Below are 22,905 nucleotides of genomic sequence, written 5' to 3'. Positions count from 1 at the left end.
TGTAAAGTATGATTAAAGATTACAGGGTTAAAAATTTCAGTTTATGCTGCTATAAGGATATCTTTGGAAAGACTCAAAAAGGGACAGTCAAATCCAGCAAGTTGAAAGGCCACTCCAAAACCCTAGAGATCATGCTCCAAGCCAGCTTAACAAGTTCAAAAGTGATTTATGACTATTGGTCAAACTAGCTTGTTTCTGCATTAAGAAAATTTGCAATAGAAACACATGCACAAATTATCTAGTTTTCACAGAGCTACATTTACATATTCATTTTTTAAAAAAGCTGACTACAAGATTGTCCAAAATTTATTTAGCCTTTTACCTTCTAAAAGAGGGCAGTCTTCGAATGTTTTCACACTGATCGTGTGATAAAGAATTTACTCTGTTCTTAGCATCTGCCAGTTGGCAGCAGAGTACACTAAGCGGCTGGGAATAGAAATGTTCAACAATACAGAGCTGAAAAACAAAGCAAGAAACAGTGAAGTTAATAAAATTCATCCTCCCTCCTATATCTACCTTTTAATGCTTTCTTATTACTACAGTGCATATACTACAATGGTAGTAATAGTATTCCTTCAAAAAAGAATTCATTATGGTTGATAAATATTCTGTAAGTCACTAAAGGACACATCAATCACTTCTTAATGCAGTCACATAATTACCTTTTTTGCTGTATGCACTATTCATTTTCAATACCTCATCCTTCCCTCCTCTTACATGATGATAACTATTGCTTGTCAAATATTTTCTATTCATTTCTGTGAACTACCGCATTCTTCAAGTTATATATTCAGCTCCAATGCTCACAAATAACAAAGAGCATATTTAGAGATACGAAAAGCAACTACTGTACAGAAGCAAACTTACTGCATGTCCTAATTTCAGTTTCTGTTTCATGTACCATTTCAAATAGACTGCTAAGCTCTTACTGTGCATACACACAAACGTGCTTTATCACTGATTTAAGCTGTACTAAAAGTAGCATCAGGGCCTTGCAGGATAGTAGCATATACTCCGCACATCTATTCTTAAAAACAAAACAAAACTCCAATCAGACTACCTTACTAAAAACTTCTAAAACATAAAAACTGTCAAAGAGGAAAGACACTTCCTGTCAGAAAACATCACTGCTAGACATAACGAGATGATGGTGGTTCCTTGTACCTATCACTTAGGAAATCTGATCCAAAATTGTTTCATCCTTGAATTCTTTTAAGGCACAAAGACACAGACATATCCTGTCAGAGACAGGACTTGTATTTTCATATCGGGCCAACATGGGCTCACTAAAACCTGGTGACTCATTCAAATAAGAAGAGTTGAAACCTATCAAAGGCCAGGCAGGTCTGTCTGCAGGAAAAGGTGATAGAGCCAGGATATTTCTCTTGGCCATGTGTAATCACTGAATCTTAGATATCAAACAATCTGAAACACTCTAAAGGCATACAACACTAAAAGGGCATGTTTTACTAACAGGTTCACACATGGAACCAGGCAAGAAAGAAACAATTTCACAATTCTGCATTAGAACAGATTACAGGGACAACAAATTCTTTGCAGAACTCTTGTCAATGATCCACAAAGGCTTGAAAGAGACTCAGACACAGAGATACATCTAGAGATGAAGATCTATATAAGCCAGTAAGTTCTTATTACCATTGCCTACCTGAAATCCTTTGATAAAATTCCAGACAGAAAAATCATGGTACAAGAATATGTTGATGAGAACCTGCAGAACTTTCTCACCCAGTTTAAAGGGAAACTGGGATGTCAGAAGCAGCTAAGGGAGACAAAAAGGAAAAGTAGCTACAACATAAATTCTTTCCTGAATTCAACTCATCAAAATTTACATACACAATTTGAGACAACTCTTACTATGTGTCAGCATTCAACTAAACGAGATACTACAATTCTTCTACTAACATATCCATGCAAAGATTGATTTTCAGTATATTGTTTCATCACATTTTTGTAAATACCTTTTGCTAATATGCAACACTTGAAGTTAGTTTTGCTTAATGTTGTTCTTGCCTTTATTTTTATTACAAACAGAAGGCTGCTTTAACCACCAGGGAGACCACTACTTTCAGCATGTGTAACAGGGATCTTGGAAATCCTGCACAAAGTGGCATACCAAGAATCATACAGGCACAGGATCTACATGGTTTCATCATCTGGAAAACTCTGCTAATTTCTGAGAAGCAGCAAAATTCAGGCTGAACTATATTTTTCTATGCTTAAAGCTATGTTTTTCTGGAACAAAGTAAAACTCAAGTCAAAGTACTGCCTTAATGAAGAGGTGGGAATGTCAATGTGTAATTGCTCAAGCACACATGGGCAGGTATCAGTGCAAATGAAAGCAGATATGTGAGTGCGTCTCAACGTGAGAAAGAAGATATCAATATTAAGCCTACTTTACAACTATGAGTACAAATATCCAAAATCCACAGCTTTCAGGAGCAGCTTCCATTTCAAAAGCTTCAGACAAACCTAAAGGCCACATGTATTATACTGTGTTTGAATAAACAAACACTCCTATTCAGAAAGGGAATTACCTTGTCAATTATAGTAGACAGGTGCTCCTTACAGGAAAGGGACTGGAAAAGCTCTATGCACAGCAGAGAGGAAACAGAATGAGGAAGTAAACTGTGGATAATCATTGGAGATGTAGCGATTCCAAAAATCAGTACTAGAGGTAATTCACGGATATGTTGACTACATCATGGGGAAAAGAAGAAAAATCAATAGTTACATTATAGAAAATCATGAAACAAATGTATTATGATCCTACTACAGCACTAAACTAATATGCAGAAATGGGTAAATGAAGAGACTTGTTGCCAGTAAACTAGAAGGGTTTAGATGTAGAGTAAAATGAAAAAGAATGGAAGCTATTTAAAGTCCTAAAGCAGAAAAGGAAATTAAATCATATTTTAGGATTCAAATTTCAGGAAATGGCATAAAAAGCATCTTTTCAGTTAGAGTATCATACTGCTCCTATCTGCCCCCAAAGTTATATTCAGATAACTGAATCTTTTTTTCTTGCCCAAAGAAATAAAGGAGACATAAACCAGATAACAGTCCCCAGAAAATGTACAGACTTTGCACCATTTAATACATGTAAAATAAATACGAAACACCTCTAACATTGTGTTCTCATTAGACTTAAAAAATAAAGAACTCCAACTTCTTCAGATACAATCTTCCTCTTCAAATTTTTTTTAGCATATGCTTTGAGAACTGATAACCAGCATTGAATTCCTTGTATTCCTTGTGAACAGCATCAAATTATTCAAAATGCAGTGTTTTCAGTATAATTTAATCATAATTTTCCCCTTTTAAAAAAAAAAATCAGTGTTAAGGAGATACAAATTCTGTTATCCTAAATATCTTCTAGGCTGAAATTATCAATTTATTACGGTTTTCTCACTTCACCACAGCAACTTTTTGACCTTGGTGTTTTAATTGTTATCCCACAGGTATTTCATTTCTAGAACTCCACAGAAGTCATTGCTAGAGACTTAAACATAAATCAGATAAACTTCATCTATTACTGTCCACTGTTGATAACCTAAGAATATTGGCAAGAAATTGAATCTTGTGATGAACCAATCAGAAGAACCTCTCACATTCAGCCAACTTCACCCTTTATCAAACACGTTTCAGACTGAAATTGAGAGAATAAATCCAACCTCTACCACTACTCAGAGGCCTGTTTTCAATGTATTATGCAACTCTGCCAAGCTTCTATTTTACCCATCTTCTGTTTAGTATAATCAAGACAATATTTAGTTATAAGCTCATTTGAATCCTCTACACCTTTCCTTCTGAAGTGACACACAACCAATTAAAAAAGCGTATTTGCAAATAGTAGACAGATAAGACTTGAACAGCACTTCACCTACATTCCATATACTCAGTTATTTATCCTTGACACAAAAATCAAAATAAACACAACACTTAACAATTAAAACCTCATTCCCCCCTGCTTTACCCCCTTATTATTTCCAGATTATTGTGCATTCCTGATTTTACTTCTTCAAATGTTCCCTAGAGACCCCATCTGCCAGATCTGAAGTAGAAAAATGTTTCTTTTTGTGGGTCTCTCAGCAAGAGAAATTGCCTAACCTTATTGAGAGGTAACGTAAGGCGCGCTTGCTGCATCTGCATTGTACAACTGCAGCCACAATTTTGCTGCACCTGTCGTTTCAAGCTGGGGACTGAATGTAAGATGCTCTTTTTGGAGAATAGCATGGGTTTTGGTTAGAATGCATGAGAATATATTAAGGAAGACAGGTTAAGGACGGACAGAAGCACAGGAGCACCTGAAGTAGTCAGCTATCCGTTACAGACACTGGCTGACACAAGAATTCTCTGGGTAAGTTTTATATCCTCCCATTAGTCAGCTAGTGACCTTTAAAAAACATTAAAACAGTAGTCATACAACTGTAAAAATCTACAGAAGAAAGACCTAGGCATCTTGAAAAATTAGTTTCACAATCACTAATTCTGTAACAACTAGCACCAATAAACGTTCTTATGTAAAGACTTAAATCAGCCACCCAATATCTCAACCCAGCCCTCTGTCACTCTGCTTCAGAGTCCCAGGTTAGCCTTAGGATAACTTATCCCCAAAACTTAACAAATAGGTTTTTGCAAAATCACTGCAGCAAAGACACAGCATCAATGTTTGATTCCAATTCTCCACTGGCCTCATTGTTATACTTCAAAAGAGCTGCAAATAGAAAATGGGTAAAAGAGTGGAAGAACTAAACTTCAGCTCACATTACCTGCTGATGACTATGAAGTCCTGAAGTACTTTTGTAGTGAAACTTTCCATGTCTTTAAATATAACTACAACTGGAGGAGATTGCTGGTGTTTTGAAGAGGAAGTTCTTTTTTTGCTCAGAGTTTCAGAATCTGTTTTCTTTAAAGCCATTTGTTATGCATTAATAAACATAAGACAATAAAATAAAAAGACTGAATCACATCTACAATATTATAATGTCTGAAAGTGACATGAGGTAACTTTTTGCTACAGCTGTATTTATTACTAGCATCTAGAATTGCAATTTTTCTTCATTCTGTTTGGCAAAGAATGAAGTACAAAGCATAAACAAATCTTAAAATCCCACATACCAACAAAGGCGAGAATAGCTCTGTGGGACAGAACTGATGAAATTCATATACTGCATACATGAGACACTGCTTATTTCTTATCTCTTTATCCAGTAATAAAAGTTTAAACACACTGATTGTGAAGAAGTCATCATAAAATCAGTCTTCATGACAGAAGCAAAACTTTAAATTTCATTAGCTATATTAAACACAAAGATGCAAAAACATTTTGAAAGTTACTTTCTCGCTGATTGTCAGTGTAGTGTGGGCTGCAGGTGACAGAATGGGACATTATCACTAATAGGGTGCCTTTACCCTGGATGGCTGTTCTTGTATAAAGTGTTTTAATGAAAAAACATCTCAGCACTCCTTGGGGAAAAGCACTCCTGGAATGAAGTTGATACTGCATGTTAAACTTCTAGTTCCCAATTAAACCCCAAAACATACCTTTGTTACACTCTCATACCAGTCGACGACAGATTTCATTGAACAACGTATTCTATTCTGGGAAACTTGCACATAGTCTTCATCTCCCAATGAGACCACATCAGTAGAGCAGTTCATCAGCTGCCCCATCAGCTTCTGCATCAAATTTTTTATGCCTTCACATTTTTAGACACACAGTAAAGACATTTGGTTATTCAACTCATACTCTAAAATATCACCCCGTTATCCCTTATTATATGTTCACTTTTCTGATTATGTGTCTTCTTTATCCAGAATGCACATCTCATGCTACAGAAAACTTGAAAATGTTCATGATACACATGCTAATGCAATAAAAATTATGCTATTAATTTGCCTAGACAGCAACAATTCGGGTCAAGATGTTGGCCCTACACCTTTCCTGAACTCCAGCCACATGCCACTGGAGTGACCCAAAAAAACCAACTAAAACAATGCAGCCAACCCATGGATCTGGGGATGCTGCTGGAAGTGATTCTGGTCTTTTCATTAAAAAAAAATAAAAAAAAGAACAAGGAGAATGGGACAAAATTTTATTCTACCCATTCCCGACTTTAATAACATGACTGTAAGCACTTAAAATGTGGAATGCATACATACACTATTCAATTAAACAAGAGAAAATGCAACCTACAACATCAATGTGCAAGGGACTAAGCAGCATGCTCCTGACGTTTATGCTACAACTAAGCAGTATTTCGATCTTCACTGTTTTAAACAGAACTGGACACCTCTTAGAATACAGTAGTAGGCATTACTGCTATGTTAACATGGAATTGAGCAAACCTTCAGAAAATCTCCGAGATCCCTCTCACTGTGAGAGTGGTGAGACACTGGCTCAGGCTGCCCAGAGAACGTGTGGCTGCTCCATCCCTGGCAGTGTTCAAGGTCAGGTTGGACCGAGCCTTGGGGAACTTCATCTAGTGTGAGGCGTCCCTACCCATGGGAACAGGTTGGAACTAGATGATCTTGAAGTCCTTTCCAACCCAAACCATTCCGTGATTTTAAGATTATTCTTACATTTGGGTGCACAAGCTAGAATTTCTAGCTAGTTGTCAGCTTATTCAGGAGCAGCAGCAAAGCTATTGCAGTATTTACCTGGGCAATCTTTGGCTTCCAGCAAGGCTATATAAGGAGTAATATTTTGAAGGGCTTCTGAGAGATTTCTAAAAGTCAGATCATGATCTGTAACATTTACACCTAGAAAAAGAAAAAATTTTAAGGGCATTTTTTTCCTGTGATTTGCGACCACCATGATTTAATAATAAACTGAACAGCAGACAAAACCCAGAAGATACTTCAAACACTTAAAGAAGGAATGAAAAGCACTGCATCAGCTATGATGAAAGATTAAACAAACATGTTAACACTACCTGATTACAATGAACAGGGAACCTCTGCAAAAACCCCTCACAGTTTGGGGGGGGTGGGGGGGAGGGGGTTTGCTTGATTGGGTATTTTAAAAGAATATTTCTCAGGGGTACAAACGTGCAAGAAGCAGGACTGGTTTTCTATCTTCCCTGCTACTCATACCCTCAAAAGCCATCCACAGTCATCTAAGGCCTGCGGACCAGAAAACAAAGTTCACCTTCTGTAAAAGAACAACGCTGCATACACCTGAGACCCGGATCCTCACATGGCTTATGTAAAGAGGAAAATATTAATATCCTTAGTCAATAACAACAACAAAAAGAGCCCCTCCAGAAAGCAATTCACAGCTTCTTCTACAGAGCAGGAGCTTCTCACTTTCTACTGCCCACAAAAGCAGACTACCAGTCACACTTTGTTAGTGCCCACATAGCAAACTTGAGGCACAGGCCTGATTTTAGGTTCCCTAAAATGATCCACTGAAAATGCAGTCAGATTGCCTTGAAACAGGTTCAGGATTGCAGTTACAACCCTTTGAAAGAAGAGGGTGGGGGGAGAAGAAAAGCACCAAAAAACAATTCCAAACTTCACCAACTTCAGTAATATGATCTTCCACTATTTTCTTAACCTTCTCCTTTTCCAAGATAATGACACTGCTCTCCTACAGGTAAAGATGCACTGCAAGAACATGTATCAGAAATACATAAGCTATGTAATTCCACCATTAGCCAACACTAAGTGTGTTTGTGGCAGAAATAGGAACAAAAATCAAACCATATCCAGAGCCTCAGGAAAAAAAATCCCTCTAAATCACTAGCAGCTGCCTCAGACAAACCTTTAGGGAAGATGCTAACTTACTGTGCATATGCTATTATGCATAAAAGGGGAAAGAGGTCTTATTCTGCTTCCTTCTCCTAGCCCAGCCTCTTCTGTCGACATTTGTTACGCCTGGATTGCTCACAATAATTGCTAAAAGTCACCACTGTATTTTTCCTTGATCTTTGTGACAGTTTTAAGCGTATGTACACAACAAAATATAACTTAAAAAATTACCTAAGACAAGAGCTGCAGTGGGGATTTCTCTGGACTTCATCCGACAAGCCCAGTCTGTTGTCTTTCCTTGGAACTCAGAATGAGATCGCCTCAAAAAACTTACTAGGTTATCAAGCAACTGCTTATTCAAGTCTTCCTGTATTTGCTGTAAACAAACACAGAGAGATTTTATTTATGAAGATGCGGAAACACCAGAGTATCTTCCTGTTCCTACCCCTTCCCTGCATAATTTTTAATCCTCAAAACTCCAGGGTAAAGTTTTAAGTAACACTAAGTTTTCCTGTGAACTATAAACATGTTAATTTATTCACTGTGTGGCAAACACAGCCATTTCCAATCTTGGAACTTCTGGTCAAATGCCTCAACTTGGAAAGCAAATGAGCCTAACTGTGTTGTCACTCCACAAGCTTCAAAGGAGGAAAAAAACCCAACATCTGACATAAGTGTACGTGACAGAGGAGGAATAAAACAATATAATTAGTTTATGGAAGAATGTTCATGAAAATTGCTATTATTGTCTTTTGGCTTATAAAACACTTTTTGAGATTTACATGAGAGCAAACATTCAGTCTCTCCAAATCTAATTCAGGATGAAAGGATAAAAAACAAAATAAGCCAAAAGAAAAAGGAAAGTATTAAGTATGTTTTACAGGGAAAAATACATAACTGCTACATTTGCTACACTGTCTTTTGCCCTCCAGGATAATTTTCATATGAGAATATGTATACATAGGAATATATAGAAAGGTGAGAGAAAACATGGAAAGATAAAACTTTTAAAAGCAGACACAGTGTCAGCATTATATATTTCTTGAATTATGTATGTGCCTTGGAAAATCTGTCTCTAATCCAAGGTATTCCTTCTGCTAAAACACATAAAAAAACATCCCTGTACTCTTAAGTTCAGCATATCAATATATACTCTAGAACACAGATGTTAAAAACTGGATTAAACCCCTGCCCCTAATAAAATCATCAAGGAAGTGACATACACAGCAGTGAACCTGAATTTAAACTAAGTGGTAAAGGCCATTCCTAGCAGCATTGATTAGACAGCTATCAGAGGAATTAAGGGGACATCTCCAGGAGATTGCACATGATGCCTGCTCAAAAACTTGAGCTCCATTTCCATTATACAGAGGAGTTCCTCTGGCTCTCCTGATAAAACTGTACACAAAGTATTCTTAGTCTTTTCACCCTCTGCTTATTATAAAATATTCTTCTGGCCTTTCTGATGTTGATTGCGCACCTCTGAGCTCCCACATGGTAAATTATATGGCAACTCAGAAGAAACTGTAATATGGCACTTTAAAAAGAAGAATTTATGCCATCAGCTTTATAACAGCATCTTAACACCTCCTGTATTACCACACCTCCTCTGAGCTGCTTCTTCAAAAGTCATCAGACCTTGAGCTTCTTCTGATCATTACTGTACATGTTTTCACTAAGCTGTCCTAAACAATAACCTGAATCCTTACTAAGCATGGTTACATTATATATTATTTCTTCCAATGCACACTTGTGAAGACAGAATTCAGGCTGCCACAGCACTGCACATTTACTAAGTTTTCTTAAAATCCATCACCAGTCTTTTCTCGTCAAAACAAACTTGCTGCTGGCACTACTTTGGTAGTGTTGCAGAAAGCATGCCAGGCAGCTCTGCATCTCAAGGGACCAGCTCATTTACTTGCAGGACACTGCTTACTCTGGCAGTCATACTGGAAGTTCAGTTCCCGCTGCTACACTAGGTTTGATCAAGATTACCTATTGTGTGGTCTGAAAACCATTATCGGCACATTAGAGCTAAAATTACCATATTATAAGCCTTATACTTAGGCTTTTGTTTCTAAATTGGATCGAGGTCGACTGGCAATTGGAATTCCTCACCATACAAGAAAGGAATGTTTGTGAAAGCCTTTGATGAGATGCATCATAATAAGAACATTTGCAACACCACTGGTGACAGCAAGGATCAAAACTGGTTTACCTTGCAACACTGAAAACAGAAAAGGTCCAAAATCCACCTTCCAAAAAATCAAGGACAGTTTCTGCAGTACTTTTGCCAGCTTTTCATGTGAGAAGCCTGAAAGAATGGCACAAGCAGATGACAGAGGGTGCTGCTACAATCACAGCACAGTTTATGATGGACATACAAAGGTCAAGAGTGCTCCACAACAAAGTGCCTGCAGGTGAAATCCTCTTCACTCTTCAACGTCTCAAGTAGGTATCAAAGACTGGGAAAACACCAGCACAAGCACATGGTCTGCCAACAAGTTGCCACATAACAGTGCCCTGGCAAAAACTTCCCAGAACATCCTCTAAGTTCCCTTAGCATGCTACCAGAACCCCTAGAACAAAAGTCCAAACCAGCAAGCCCCCTGCTTCCCATGTATTCTGTCACAGCTCAGGCTTACTACACCAGTTTGAAAGTCTGTAAGAAAGAAAATCCTGACTGTATAAAGCTCCCACCTAACTGGTCCGACCTCACAGATGATGCTGTTATGAGCAGGAGTTCAGACTAGAGACTTTCAACCTGAATTATCACATTATTTTAGATGTAAGAACAATCATCAGCCCAAGTTTGCCAACAGCAGGATAAAAAGATGGTAATTCAAAACTTGAGAGAAAAAATATCAGAGATACCCCTGCAGCTGGATAAAGATTCTAGGTATAGCAGGCAATCTGCCTTTGGGCAAATCAAACTCTAAGGCAAAGCCCCTATCAATTTGTCAATGTAGGATGAACTGTCTTCCATCAGCAGGAGGAACAGCAGAAGAAAGTATCTGGCAAACTCCTAGCAGCCTCAGAGAAAACAAGGGTAGGAGGATTTAGAACAAGAAAGAACAATGATTTTCCAGATGGCAATGACTCTCTGCTTCTGAGTGATTGATTCCACTATGATGGGCTGTGCCTGCTGCTCTGGAAAATATCCTTGCAGTGCATGAGGGGAAAAAAATCCCAACACCTCTCCAACCTGAAAATCCTGTAGCCACTATTGGTAGTGTAGAAGCATTATCTCAAAAGCCTTGACAACACTGTGCCAAAGAAAGATGCAAGGAAAGGCCTTCCAGAAGTAACTACAGAATGCCATCTTCCCTGTAGTCCACTTTGTAGTTGACAAGGCAGTTTCTGCTGCAGCTGTCAATATTACTGGCAAATGCTGGCAGCTAACTTGTCAAGCTGAAGCCATTGCCAGGAATTTACCCAATATACCTTCACAAACTTCTGTTCATTCTCTACAAGCAGCATTGCAGTTTAGTGCACTACTTTGCACAGCCTAGCTAGTTATGGTTTGAAAAGGGTGCTGACTAGTCAAAGGGAGCTGGATCATGGAATAGCAGGAACAGAATTAAAGGGATTTATGAGTTTAGCCCAAGGGTCCAGATTTTAAGCTACATCCAGCTGGCTTTTACTTTACATCCCAAAACAAACTTTGGAAAAAAAAAAAATTCTCATAGTGTCTAGAGCCCAACAGCAGGCAGAGGAATATGGAATACTTGCCCAGAATCCTTGACACTGAATAGAGGAGGAAATCCCTGCTGTACGGAAGCAACTACTCATACCATAAAGGAAGCCAGCTGGCTATAGGGACACAACAGCAGCATGCCATCTAACATACAACACTTAGGAGGCCACAGCTCAGTATGAAACGAACTCCAATCCCTATCAGACAACCCCGCTGACACTATCTGAACTAATTCAATAGACTATACTTGCAGCTGTGTCATTCAGTATTTGACATCGGTGCAAATCTAAGTCACATAAATCCACTGTGAATTCTAGGCTGCTATGACCTCTGTAACACTGAGCTCAAGAGCAGCCGAAAAATACCCAGAGGGCTGGCAAGCATGTAAGTGAATTGAAGGTAGAGAACAGCAGTACACCAGGAATTAATAAAAAGGACTATTCATAACAAGAGATTAGAAGAAGCAGCTTGAAGCATTAAAAGCATGTAGTTCTGTGGCTAAAAGTAATGTTTAATTGATGGATTTATTATCACTCCTTTATATTCTGCACAGCAATTTCAGCCTCAGTCAGTACTTCTGGGCCTTTTACTGCTTTAGCTAATCGCCTATTCAAGTGTGTAAAAAAAGATCTCTAGAAGCAAAGAAGCAAAGCAAAGAAGCATTGTTAGAAATGCAAAACACCGCTTTAGTATGTGCATAACACTCACCTCTGTTTCCAATTTGATCTGACTCCATAATGCCTGACAAGTATCAAACCGCAACTCACTATCCTCCAAATCATTTTTTCCTTCTCCGAAATGGACAGCTAGAAATAGAAAGCAAAGGCAAGCACAAATGAGATTACTGAAACAAAATATTTTTTGCTAACAAGAAAATGAAGCATCTGACTGAAACAAGAACATCTTAAAATACATATATATCTGAGGGAGATAACTTTTCTCTTAACCAGTTAATTAACTGCTGGTATCTGACAGAATAAGCATGGGAACAAGCAGAATCTGTTACTCAGATACGCAGGCAAAAGGTAAACTGGCTTCCATCTCAAGTCCCACATGAGCTAAAGGCTAAATCAGAGCAAAGAGCTTTTATTATTAAAATAAAAATTAAAAATAAATCTTTCCCTTGCTTCAGAAAGTTTCGTGTGTCTCTTTCACCTATTAAATATTCAGTCCTCCTGTACTACTACAGTCGGTTAGGAATCATAAAGGCTTGCAAGAATAGAGACATGAACTCTTTCTGTTCCACAGGGAAGATGCAGATGACACCAATTTCCTGAAAATAATAAGGTATACTGGGAAAGGACTGTCAGCTTACATGAAATGTATTAATTTTTAAATACATTTAACTGACACAACTATGCCAACAAAACTTTTAAGCACAACCTAGGCCTACATTTCTGGCTCACCTCTAAATTGCATCTCACTTCTATACACACTCTTTATGGAAAAAAAAAAAAAAGGAGAATCAGACCCTTTTTGATAAAACAGTGTCTTGGCACATTTTCTGAATACATCTGGCTTCCCAGGTGCTGCTCTGCCTCACAGATGTGAGTACAGAAATTCTCCACCAGCTTCCAACCAAGGAGAAACAACAGAGCTGGGAATAAAACTGGAAACTGAATGGAAACTTGCTTAACTGAGTGAGTTTTTTCTTGTCATTTTTCCTCCCATACTCACACAGTTTACGTTTCCCTTTAAAAAAAAAAAAAAGGTATTGGCTTGCAACCATTCTTCTCCTCCCAGCATACATTTAGCAGGCCTGGGGTAGGTTTAAAGACTCACTAATACCACCTGGAAGCACACAAAAACTGAAGGCGAAGTAAAATAGCCTGGTAACTGTTGCTATGCAGCAACATTAAATATAACTATTACTTTTTCTAAGCATATGCATATAAAAAAAATTAATTTCCTATCCACTACTGTCCCTTTGGTGGGCATGCAATGGAGCATCAGTGTCAGACTGATCTCTAGCAAAGAACCAGTTGATGGGCATGCTCAGTCGCCCAAAGCATTAAAATCACCCCAAACAGCTCTGCAAATTAAGAACAAGAGGCACTCCTTACCCTCTGTTTTTATTGCCTCCCCTAACACCTCATTTGTATCCCTAAGGAAAAAAAAATCACTTAAAATACATAACCCGCTCTGATTACACGTCATAGGCTTTTCAGCTGAAGGAAATCACATTACAGGTAATATACCACATCATACTGGTATACTGGCATCTTGGCAAATATATATACACATATATATATATATATTGCCAAAACTCAAGATACAGGTTTAAATATGCACAGAAGGCCTTTCATGGGGTGCACGAGCACAATCAACTAGTGATGCTGTGAAGTTTCACAACTGAAACCTCACACTCAACAGGTTTGGGCTTCCAAACCTTTAATGACGCACATCAAAGCACTGATTATTCAGAACACCGTTCTAACCAACTGCCATGAGCAGCCAAACTAGTTCACCTCTGCCTTTCATTTAGGGGCAGTTCAGTAAAATTTGTTTTTCTATCTTAAAGCATTTGCTAACAACACATTTAGCAGCATTTACCCAAGCATTGCTAACCTTGCAAAAATTAAAACATAATACCCAGTAAGGGGTACAATTTCAACATGGTTTAAGTGCATAGGTCTTGGTTGCTGGTTTACTCATTTGCAATGACTTAGAATGACAGCCTGGATTCTATTTTCTTGCCACTCATTCCCTGAGCTACAGATGTGCCAACTCTCACAGAAAATAATGAGATTACTTTTAAAGCAGGTGGTACAGTAAGTAATGAATGAGCCTGTGGTGATGTCCACAAAAATCTGGTCTTATGACTTTCCACTTTTTTAATACAAATTGTCGCACCTTTTGACAGCTCTGGTTACGCCAAAAGTTTAACCTGGGAATAAGAAGGGTGAGTTTCCTAACCGAGTCTCTAACAGCAACTATTTAAGCAGCATTATTTGTGGCTCCAATAAGAGTCAGTCCTGTTCAGTCTTCCTCAAATGACAAGAGACCTGTATATACTGCATATAAAACACAGAAAATATATATAACAAATACTAGCGGACAGAAGCCATGGGATCTTCACAAATGGCTCTTCTTTCTTTTCTCAAGAAACTTAGGCAAATGACCCAGCATATGATGAGACTTAGGAATGGGATATCATTTCTAACTCCCATAGCTTAAAGGTGGCTCACTCATATAACAATTTGCCAGTAAACAATTTACTGGTCACATGCAAAGGAGTTCTCTTGTTAAAAAAAAGTGCAAAGACAACAAGAGCTATTCAATCTTTATTGCTGAAGATAAAAAAAAACATTTACACTAGCCAACAATTTGCTGGGGTCCCTCAGAAGAAATGAGTTTTCAGCAATGTTGACATCAAGGAGCGACAAAATCCTCAAGCAGCTATGAGAGAACTCAATCAGATCTGGTGAACCTGGAAGGTCCACCACAAGCATAAAAATGAATATCAAAATGCACTGACCTGTTTTCTGAGACACCCTTCTCTTCTTGGGACTTGGTTTAAAAACAAAGCAGCCCTAGAGAATAGCAAAAAAACATAAACTTCAATATGAACATCAATCCATCAGGACACTTTATTCTCCTTTAATTTCAGTGCTCCATTAAACCAACAAATGGAACTGAACTACCAGCATCTTAAGGATATTGATTTGCATGTTGCCCCTTTATAGTCCTGCTTCAAGCTGAAAACCCCATGGGAACAGTATCCCAGCCTATTTGGGAGGAACTTTTTCATCTTCCCATTATGTTCTTCAATTCAACCACCAACTAGAACAGCAGCAGAGTCTTTAAATGTCTGATAACCTCCAACAGGTTTAGAATTAAGAGGAAATGACTCCCTGGGGACACATCAACAGTTTTCTCAATAGTTTCAGTTAAAAACAACAACAAAAAAGGCAAGAGACCGAGATGCACAGAAAAGGTGATCTAGAATAATGCAATGAGTATTAATAAGTCACTTACGGAAGCCAATGATGCACCTTAGCTACAGAGGACAAGGGCATCCCAACTTGAAAAAGTAAAGACAGAAGCAGAATGACAAATGGTTTGGAAAAGGTTCAGACAAATAAAAACCCTGGCTCCAGGGAAGCCCTCCAGATAGAATTCATCTCCCAGCTGGATCCATCTCATCACAAAGGATGAGGATATAAAAGCACAAGAATTAAGCTTTGAATTCTTGGAAGATTTTTTTATTTTTCTTCTAGAAAATCTGAAATTTCTTTCCCCATCTTCCTAAAAATTCATCTCTTTTGAAGGGTTATAATGATTTCTTATGTATCAGAAAACATATGCATTCCCCAGCTGTAGCTGTACAGCAAGAAGGAATGAAACACACGAGTTTCTAGAGCGATAAACAGACTGACCGAGTCCTGTGTTTCTCAATCAAGATGCTCATACAAGCAACAACTGCAGAACTCAGCCTAGCATAGTTCAGTAACTAGCATAATAACTGACCTAGTGAAACTAAAACTCCAGAGTTATATTTAATTTTGATCACAGGCACTACTTTGTTGGGTGACTTTGATGATATTTTCTTTCTTATGCAAATAAGAGGTTGCAATAAAACACTGGTAAGAATATTGCCTTCTTCTGAAAAAAACAGCCTTATGAATTGCAGATGCCTTCAGATAATTTACACGTTACAACGTATATTAACAACGATCTAAAACCAGCTGGACAAAAGTTGTGGCTGTTCTACAGATCCTAAACACTGGAACAATTTCACTACACACAACACGTCAGAACGGTAAGTTGAGAATTGGCACAACTGGAGTTGGCCAAAATAACTATAAATCACAGATATAAAAAATTGTTTGGGACCGGTCTTGTTCAACATCTTTGTCAGTGACACGGACAGTGGAATTGAGTGCGCCTTCAGGGCATGAAGTTTAACCATGGCAAGTGCAAGGTCCTACACGTGGATCAGAGCAGTCCCAGGTACAGCTACAGGTTGGGCAACAACAACTACCTAGTTAAAGGCAACAGGCTTTTTTTTTTTTTTTTAAGGGAAATCCACCTGCTTTGAATTTTCACTTTGGAAGTACTTCCCTTTACTCCTGAAAGTAATAACTAGCAACTTCCACACCAAAGGATACAGCTGCACACCACGATTCAGTGCAAAACAATATAAGGGACAGGAGTATTCCAATTATAAAATGCATCCTGCTGCTGCAAACCACTGCTATTGCTCATTATAGCATCAAGTGAGACATTCCAATACAACATTTTCAGTCTCACTACATATTTACACCCTGATGAATGCCCTGTGCCTACTACCAACCCAACTACAGGCCAGATAAAAGCCTTCAGCTCATAAATATCAAGGCAATAATAGATATTTAACGTTACTTGTGAGTAACAGCACTTCTGCTTTTATTTCTCCATTACATTAGTTCTGAGATGTGTGTTTCAAAGCGGCAGCAAGCAATGCCAACAGACTTGAGCCAAAAGTGACAATACCTACAGCCACAGCACTGCTGTGAGGTTTACTTCGAGTACGAGCGTTTTTAGTGTACTAACAGGACAGACGAGCAGGGCAGGAGGGTTCACTGCCTGCTATGAGGAGAAAAAAGGTAAAACGGGACCGAGCGGGCACCAGGGCACGGATGCAGAGCCGCCAAGACTTGACACCGCAGGGAACGGGGCAGACGGGAGCCTGGGCACAGGGAATGAGAGCAGCGGATGGACAGGAGAGAGACCAACCACAGATCGCGACAAAGGGACGGGGCAGCTCCTTCAGTACCCGCACAACCACGCTCTTCCTCGTGGTGCTCGGCCCGGCCCGGTGCAGTGCCAGGGCAGGAGCGAACCCGGAGGCCGCCCCGCACTCCCGGAGCCACGACAGAGGGTGCCCCATGCTTCCCTTTTCCCCTTTCCTTTCCGCCTTCCCCTCACCTTGGAGACGGAACACGTGCTCATGTCGCCCCTCTCGCGCCACAAACACCCACAGCACCGGACGCGCGCCCCGCCGCCAACAGAACGGGACGCGCACGCGCACTGCGGGAACACCCCCCCTGCTTCCCAGTGTAAGACTGCCCCAGCACAGTAAGACAACCCCCTCTACCTCTGCGCTCCTCCTCCGAGCGAAGGCGACCAATGCGCGCTCTCTCCCTCCCCTGTCCTGAGAATGGTACGACCCAGCCCGCCCCAAGGCGGGCGGAAACGGGTGGGGAAGTGCGACCTTCCGCCTGGAGGCGCAGCTATGGCCTCTTGTGCCTTTCGGAGGAGCATCGCTTCCCAGGTACGCCGCTCCCTCCCGCAGCTTGCGCGGAGGCAGGGGTGCGCCGTAACCGAGACGTCCCTTCACGCCCTTAACCAGACCCCACACACGTACTTCCTCCAGGCGTCTTATAGTGGGTCCGGCCCGCTGCCACAGGCGCTCGGTGTGGGCTTCCTATCGCTGCCACGCTCCGCCCTTCTCGGGCGGCCGCTGTCTCCTGGCGGCCTCACACGCCATCAGCCCTGCACCGGGCTGCAGGTTCGACCGCCCAGAGGGTTTAAACCCGTGGGTTCCGGGGACTCGTTCCCTTGGCAAGAAGACAGCCTTTAGTAGCTTAATTAGTGAGGCCCTCGCAGGGTCTGGGCCTTCTTGTCCCCCGCTTACTGAGTGCCGAATAAGCCAAGGAGTAGAGACAAGTTAGTAAAGACAAGCGGGGGTTTGGTGGGATCCTTGGTGGGGGAAAGTAAATAAGCAAGCAAAAAGCTGTATGTGGTGTTTTGTCTTGCTTTTCTAAGGTTCCTTTCACTTTATTTGGTCTGTATTGCAGATTGTGTTGTTTATAATAGATAATATGTGTTTGGGATTGAAACTCGCTTTCAGACATAAATGATGCATCCCCCATGAGCATTTAAACAGGGAGCAGTGTTTTTCTTGGATCTTATTTTTGCTTAAGCCACTTTGTTCTTTCTTTCAAATTTAGCTTTCAAAGGTTTTGGATCTGCCACCAGAAAATTTAATAAAGTCCATATCTGCAGTTCCTGTTTCCAAAAAACGGTAGCGTTTACATTTTATCTTACAATGTCATATTTTATTGTTGTGTTTATTATTGCAAGAGCTTAAGACAACATAGGGGAAAGAAATTAAGGAAAAACCCAAACCTAAGCTAATACGCCAATCCAAATAGAAGATAAATTAAATCTAATAAAATAGCTGTATTTTTTCAAGCAAGCAAGCTTGAAATCAATCCAATTGCTGAAATATGGTCAGTGCTTGAATGGCAAATGTTTCAGCATTAACGATCTGAATGTGAAATTGCTTAGAACCAATGTAAAGTTACAAAGTTTTTTTTCAGTGTCCTGCTTGAGAGTTTAATGATGTTAGCAAATAAATTGCATTTATGAGCGAGCATAACTGTTATTTATTCTGAGATGGTGTTCTCATCGTATTTACTTTCTGTTTATATTGGAGCAGAGGTAATATTTGGCCTTCTGTCTCAGCTTCGTAAACATAGTGAACTTTCAGGTATCTCTCTCTGGCAAGTAGGCTCGCTTCAACAGGGTTTTTGCTATGTTCCTTTGTTTTTCAGGCATGTTGCTGATTTCCAGCTTTCGGTTGCTTCTGTAACAGAAGACAGTTCTAGTGAGAGCTTAGCGCAAGACCTTCATCTTCAAGCTCAGAAGCTAGCTGAAAGGGTATGCTAATGTATTTGAATCATATATTTATGCACTAATGAGCTTACAGTGTAATGGTAAATAGTCTTCTTTCTCCAAAACATCTGTGTGGGTCAGAGTAGTTGAATGATTGCACCTATTGTAACTGTACATAGAATCTTCACAAGGAATTTGAAAAGCAGTTTTAGTTAAAATTCTTTTGAAATTATTGTTTTCAAACAGTTTGAGAGTACATAATACTGTTGAAGTCAGGAAGATATCTAAAGGGTATGCTGTGGTCTGTAACGTTGCCCAGCACTTGAGAAAGAAATTGAGTATGCAGTGGCTTAGAAAACCAAAAACTGCAAAATCCAGTACTAGAATGTCAGCTGATAAATATAGCCCCAGTCTGTGGGACAAACAGGCCAGACTTTCAAATCCCAGATGTATGACCAAAAGTTATAAAACAACTTAGAGATGATCTAGAGCCATAAAATAATTCAGTTTGGAATGGACCTCAAGAAGTTATCTGTTCCCATCTCCTCCTTAGTGCAGGTTGTTGCCAATTTTCAGATGAGGTTGCTGAGCGCTTCTGAAATCCTGTCAGGTGTTGAAAGCTTCCAAGGATTTGGCAATCTGTTCAAATGTCTGTTAAAATACGGCAACATTGTTTTTCTCTGTGTCTGTTCTGTCCCTTAAAAACTGGCTGCTGTTCCCAGTGTTTAGAAAGCTGGAAATTGTCTCTCCTTTATTGTTTGTGGCTCATTAAACGGATCTGGGACATTTAGACCTACACCTTTACATGGAAGAACAATTGTAACAGTAAAGAAGCACATCAGTATAAGCCTATTTGTGATTGTTTCAAACCAATAAATAACATTCAATGTATTGGATTAAATTAATTTTTATAGTGGATTGAATTACAGTTTTCCAGTTTACCAGTTTTCATCCAATTTGTTTTGCTTTGTTCCTTTAGCTAAAATGTGATGCTGTAGTGAGTGAAATCAGTACTGGTCCAGGAACAGTGAACTTCACGATAAACAGGGAATTATTAGCAAAGGTGAGTACTGTATTTCAGGTGGATTGAAGTAAAAATATATTCCTCAGTATAAAACTCTAGATATTTACTGTTGCTTTAGAAAGGTATTTTCTATATAAGACTCTCTTTTGTAAGTTCTCAAGGATCCCTTAGATATCTCCTTATATAGGTCTAAATATACAAAAGTTTATCCTTATGAGAAAACAATATGTCTGCCATTCACTGATAATAATTTAATGATAATCCATTTAAGTTTTTCGTTAGCTATTTATAATCAATCTATCTTGATAAGAACATAACAGCAGCCTATTCCACTGCAAGAGTAGTTTCAGTGGTAAATTTTATTCATGGATTTCACAAGTTGCTTTATCTTGTAGGAATTCTAGACAGTTTATTGATTCAAGCAAAACGGTGTGTCTGGCCTAGTGGAGTTTTGCTGGAAAAAGTGTGGAATTGGGACATGTAATTTTGCATTATGTCACTGAGGAGAAAGTAGGATATAAGACCTAGCTGTAACTTTTACTGGTAAGAATAGGTCTATGGGTAGATATGATGATTTATGTGTATGTCTAGCTTACCTTCTTTGGTACTGTAATAAGAACAGAGTTAAAGTTTTTTCTATACGTGTTGTTCCTATTCCTTTATTATTATTTTTTTTAATGTTCAGTATCTGTAAGTAGAAGAATTTTAAAGCTTGGATTGTCACCAAAAACTCTGCTTATAATTTCTCCAACTTTTTAACTGATCAGATACAGCTTTTGAAAGATAGGGACATTTTTATCTGCACAGGTGATGTTGCTTGCTTGGCAGATCAGCCATCTAATTGCTATTGTGAATAAAAGCTCTGGGATCAGTCTCTTGCGTGATTGGGAAACAGTTTTCCTTGTAAAGCTTTCTGTTGTTGAAAAATATTCTCTAGTTTTAAATGATAATTTTTCAGTCTTCCTTGTGGTTTAGACTGTGTTGCAGCAGGTGTTGAAAGATGGCTCAGAGTATGGAGTAAAAAGTGAACTCTTCTCTACAGTGCCTAGACAAAAAGCAGTAATTGAGTTCAGGTAAGGACATGTGATGAGTCCTTTGAGGAAACTGCCTTATCTGCTGATTGATATTCATTGCTGTAATGTATGATGCCTGTGAAATGAAACTGTATTTACAGTGTTACATTCAGCTGTATTTGATACAAGTAGAATATGAGTTGTATTTAGGAAATAGAGTTTGTTTTTACCCGGAATAACTTTTTTTTGTATTTAGAGTTCATGTCTCAGTGTCCTGCACTAAGAATATTCTCATTAAGTGCATAATAGCACTCAGTTTTTCAGTAGGTTCCCTTTATTTTGTTATCAAGAAACATGACCTGGATTTTCAGCCACTAACCCATTCCTTTTTTCCCCTTAATACATTCCTCCATGACTGGGGAAGGCAGCCAGGCATTTGTCCATTTGTCTTGCTAAATCTTCTCAGTTGCTGTCCCCAAAATTGCTGTCCAGTGCAGTTTTGCTTACGGTTGCCTGCTCATGAAAGGAAAAGGGGCTGACCTCTTTATGTAAAAATATTTTTGTTCACTTATACTCCCTTTGCAGACTTCCGTAGTCACAGAAAGTGAGCACTTTGTTTTAATTTGGAGGGTGGATTTCCATAGCTGAACTTCCATTTTATTATCCAGGGCAAACAACTGTGAATACAGTTGTGGGGTGTTTTTTCTTTGGGGTGGGGGTATTGTTGGTAGGAGATCATGTGATTTTTAGTTACTGGCTCTTGTACATGATAAAATACACAGTACCTGTCCAGGTATTAGATGTATCTCTAATAAAGGTGTGGGGAGAAAGACCCATATGTTCAAAACATGTGAAAAGTGAGAAGGTAGTATAAGTCCTTTGTCACTAGTATCGTTGGGGTTTGGGGGGTTCTTTTATTGTGGGGTTGTTTGTGGGTTTTTTTTCCCTACAACACTGGTTCTTGACTGATACTGGAGGAAAAGCTGGTGGGATAGGAAAAGTTGCTGTGTAAAGCAGAAGTTAATCAAAGAATTTTAAGGGAAAATTGAAAATGGCGGTTTTATTTCAGTTCTTGCTGTATGCAGGAGTTGAATTTGACTTGGCTATCTGGCAGTCTTGTACATTGAACTAACTTATTTATGAAAATCTATTACAGCTCCCCTAATATTGCCAAAAAGTTTCACATAGGGCATTTGCGATCCACAATAATAGGTAAGTATGCATCTAACTGCCTCCTGAAGAGGCTGCTTTGTTTTCCTGTTCCGTTTGATGGGGAACACTTCTAACCTTTCACTCTTGTAGTGCAGTGGCTATATCAAGCTTGAGTTGCTAACTAAAAACCTTTTGCTCATTATGCAGTGAAGGAAAGAGCATAGTGTGGTGCTGGCAGATTTATTAAGTCACAGGTAATAGAGTTTTATGACTGTGAACATTAAACGAAGTAGTTTAAAATTATTCTACAAAGTTGCCTGGGGCAGTTTTCATTGAGGTGTTATGAGAGTCCTTTGAATTTTGAATTTCCAGTTTGCACTGGACTGCAGAGCAGTCAGCTAGTTATGTCTTGGTTGCTGTCTTGCAAAAAGCTTGCTTTTATATGTTAATTACTTTATGCCAGTGTTACTAACACAGTTGCTGTAATTTGTAATGGAATAATTAATAAGTTTATGGTGCGCTACTCTAATGGCATATGGAAAACATTATTTCTCTCTCCTTTCCCTCTCTCACAATAAAAACTAGGAGGTTGGGTTATTAGCAGAAGATCCTACAGCAGCTAATAATGTGTTAGGTTTTAATTA

At 39.1% G+C, this 22,905-nt stretch overlaps 2 protein-coding genes across 10 annotated transcripts in view; one reads left to right on the top strand and one right to left on the bottom strand.

Annotated features, from left to right (window-relative positions):
* The window catches only part of ORC3 (origin recognition complex subunit 3), a 38,436-nt gene extending 20,943 nt beyond the window's left edge, over nt 1-17,493 (bottom strand). For 2 of the 3 annotated variants that reach the window (XM_061369746.1, XM_061369747.1), the window contains exons 1-10: nt 17,381-17,493; nt 14,949-15,003; nt 12,179-12,276; nt 8,005-8,149; nt 6,682-6,783; nt 5,566-5,720; nt 4,791-4,927; nt 2,556-2,715; nt 1,667-1,780; nt 323-456 (exon numbers count right to left, since the gene is read on the bottom strand). In XM_061369746.1, the coding sequence (XP_061225730.1) occupies nt 323-456; nt 1,667-1,780; nt 2,556-2,715; nt 4,791-4,927; nt 5,566-5,720; nt 6,682-6,783; nt 8,005-8,149; nt 12,179-12,276; nt 14,949-15,003; nt 17,381-17,404 (1,124 nt within the window). In that variant the 5' untranslated portion in view covers nt 17,405-17,493. Of the gene's footprint in view, nt 1-322; nt 457-1,666; nt 1,781-2,555; nt 2,716-4,790; nt 4,928-5,565; nt 5,721-6,681; nt 6,784-8,004; nt 8,150-12,178; nt 12,277-14,948; nt 15,010-17,380 lie in introns of those variants that run through there. The other variant, XM_061369748.1, reaches the window with a different exon arrangement.
* Nucleotides 17,494-17,614: 121 nt separating this feature from the next.
* Nucleotides 17,615-22,905, top strand: part of RARS2 (arginyl-tRNA synthetase 2, mitochondrial) — a 29,748-nt gene continuing 24,457 nt past the window's right edge. For 6 of the 7 annotated variants that reach the window (XR_009727901.1, XR_009727900.1, XM_061369738.1 and 3 more), the window contains exons 1-6: nt 17,615-17,726; nt 18,406-18,479; nt 19,012-19,117; nt 20,052-20,135; nt 21,072-21,169; nt 22,266-22,321. Coding sequence is in view for 4 of the 7 variants with exons in the window: in XM_061369738.1 (XP_061225722.1) it covers nt 17,688-17,726; nt 18,406-18,479; nt 19,012-19,117; nt 20,052-20,135; nt 21,072-21,169; nt 22,266-22,321 (457 nt within the window). In the remaining 3 variants the exon portion in view is untranslated. Of the gene's footprint in view, nt 17,727-17,797; nt 17,991-18,405; nt 18,480-19,011; nt 19,118-20,051; nt 20,136-21,071; nt 21,170-22,265; nt 22,322-22,905 lie in introns of those variants that run through there. The other variant, XM_061369740.1, reaches the window with a different exon arrangement.

The sequence above is a fragment of the Neopsephotus bourkii genome, unplaced genomic scaffold (genome assembly GCF_033783945.1).
Source record: "Neopsephotus bourkii isolate Nb327-2 ecotype Australia unplaced genomic scaffold, CSIRO-AGI_Nbou_v1 NB_1511, whole genome shotgun sequence".
NCBI lineage: Eukaryota > Metazoa > Chordata > Aves > Psittaciformes > Psittacidae > Neopsephotus > Neopsephotus bourkii.
The sequence above is the reverse complement of the archived record's forward strand: the minus strand, read 5'-3'. Positions and strand labels throughout refer to the sequence as shown.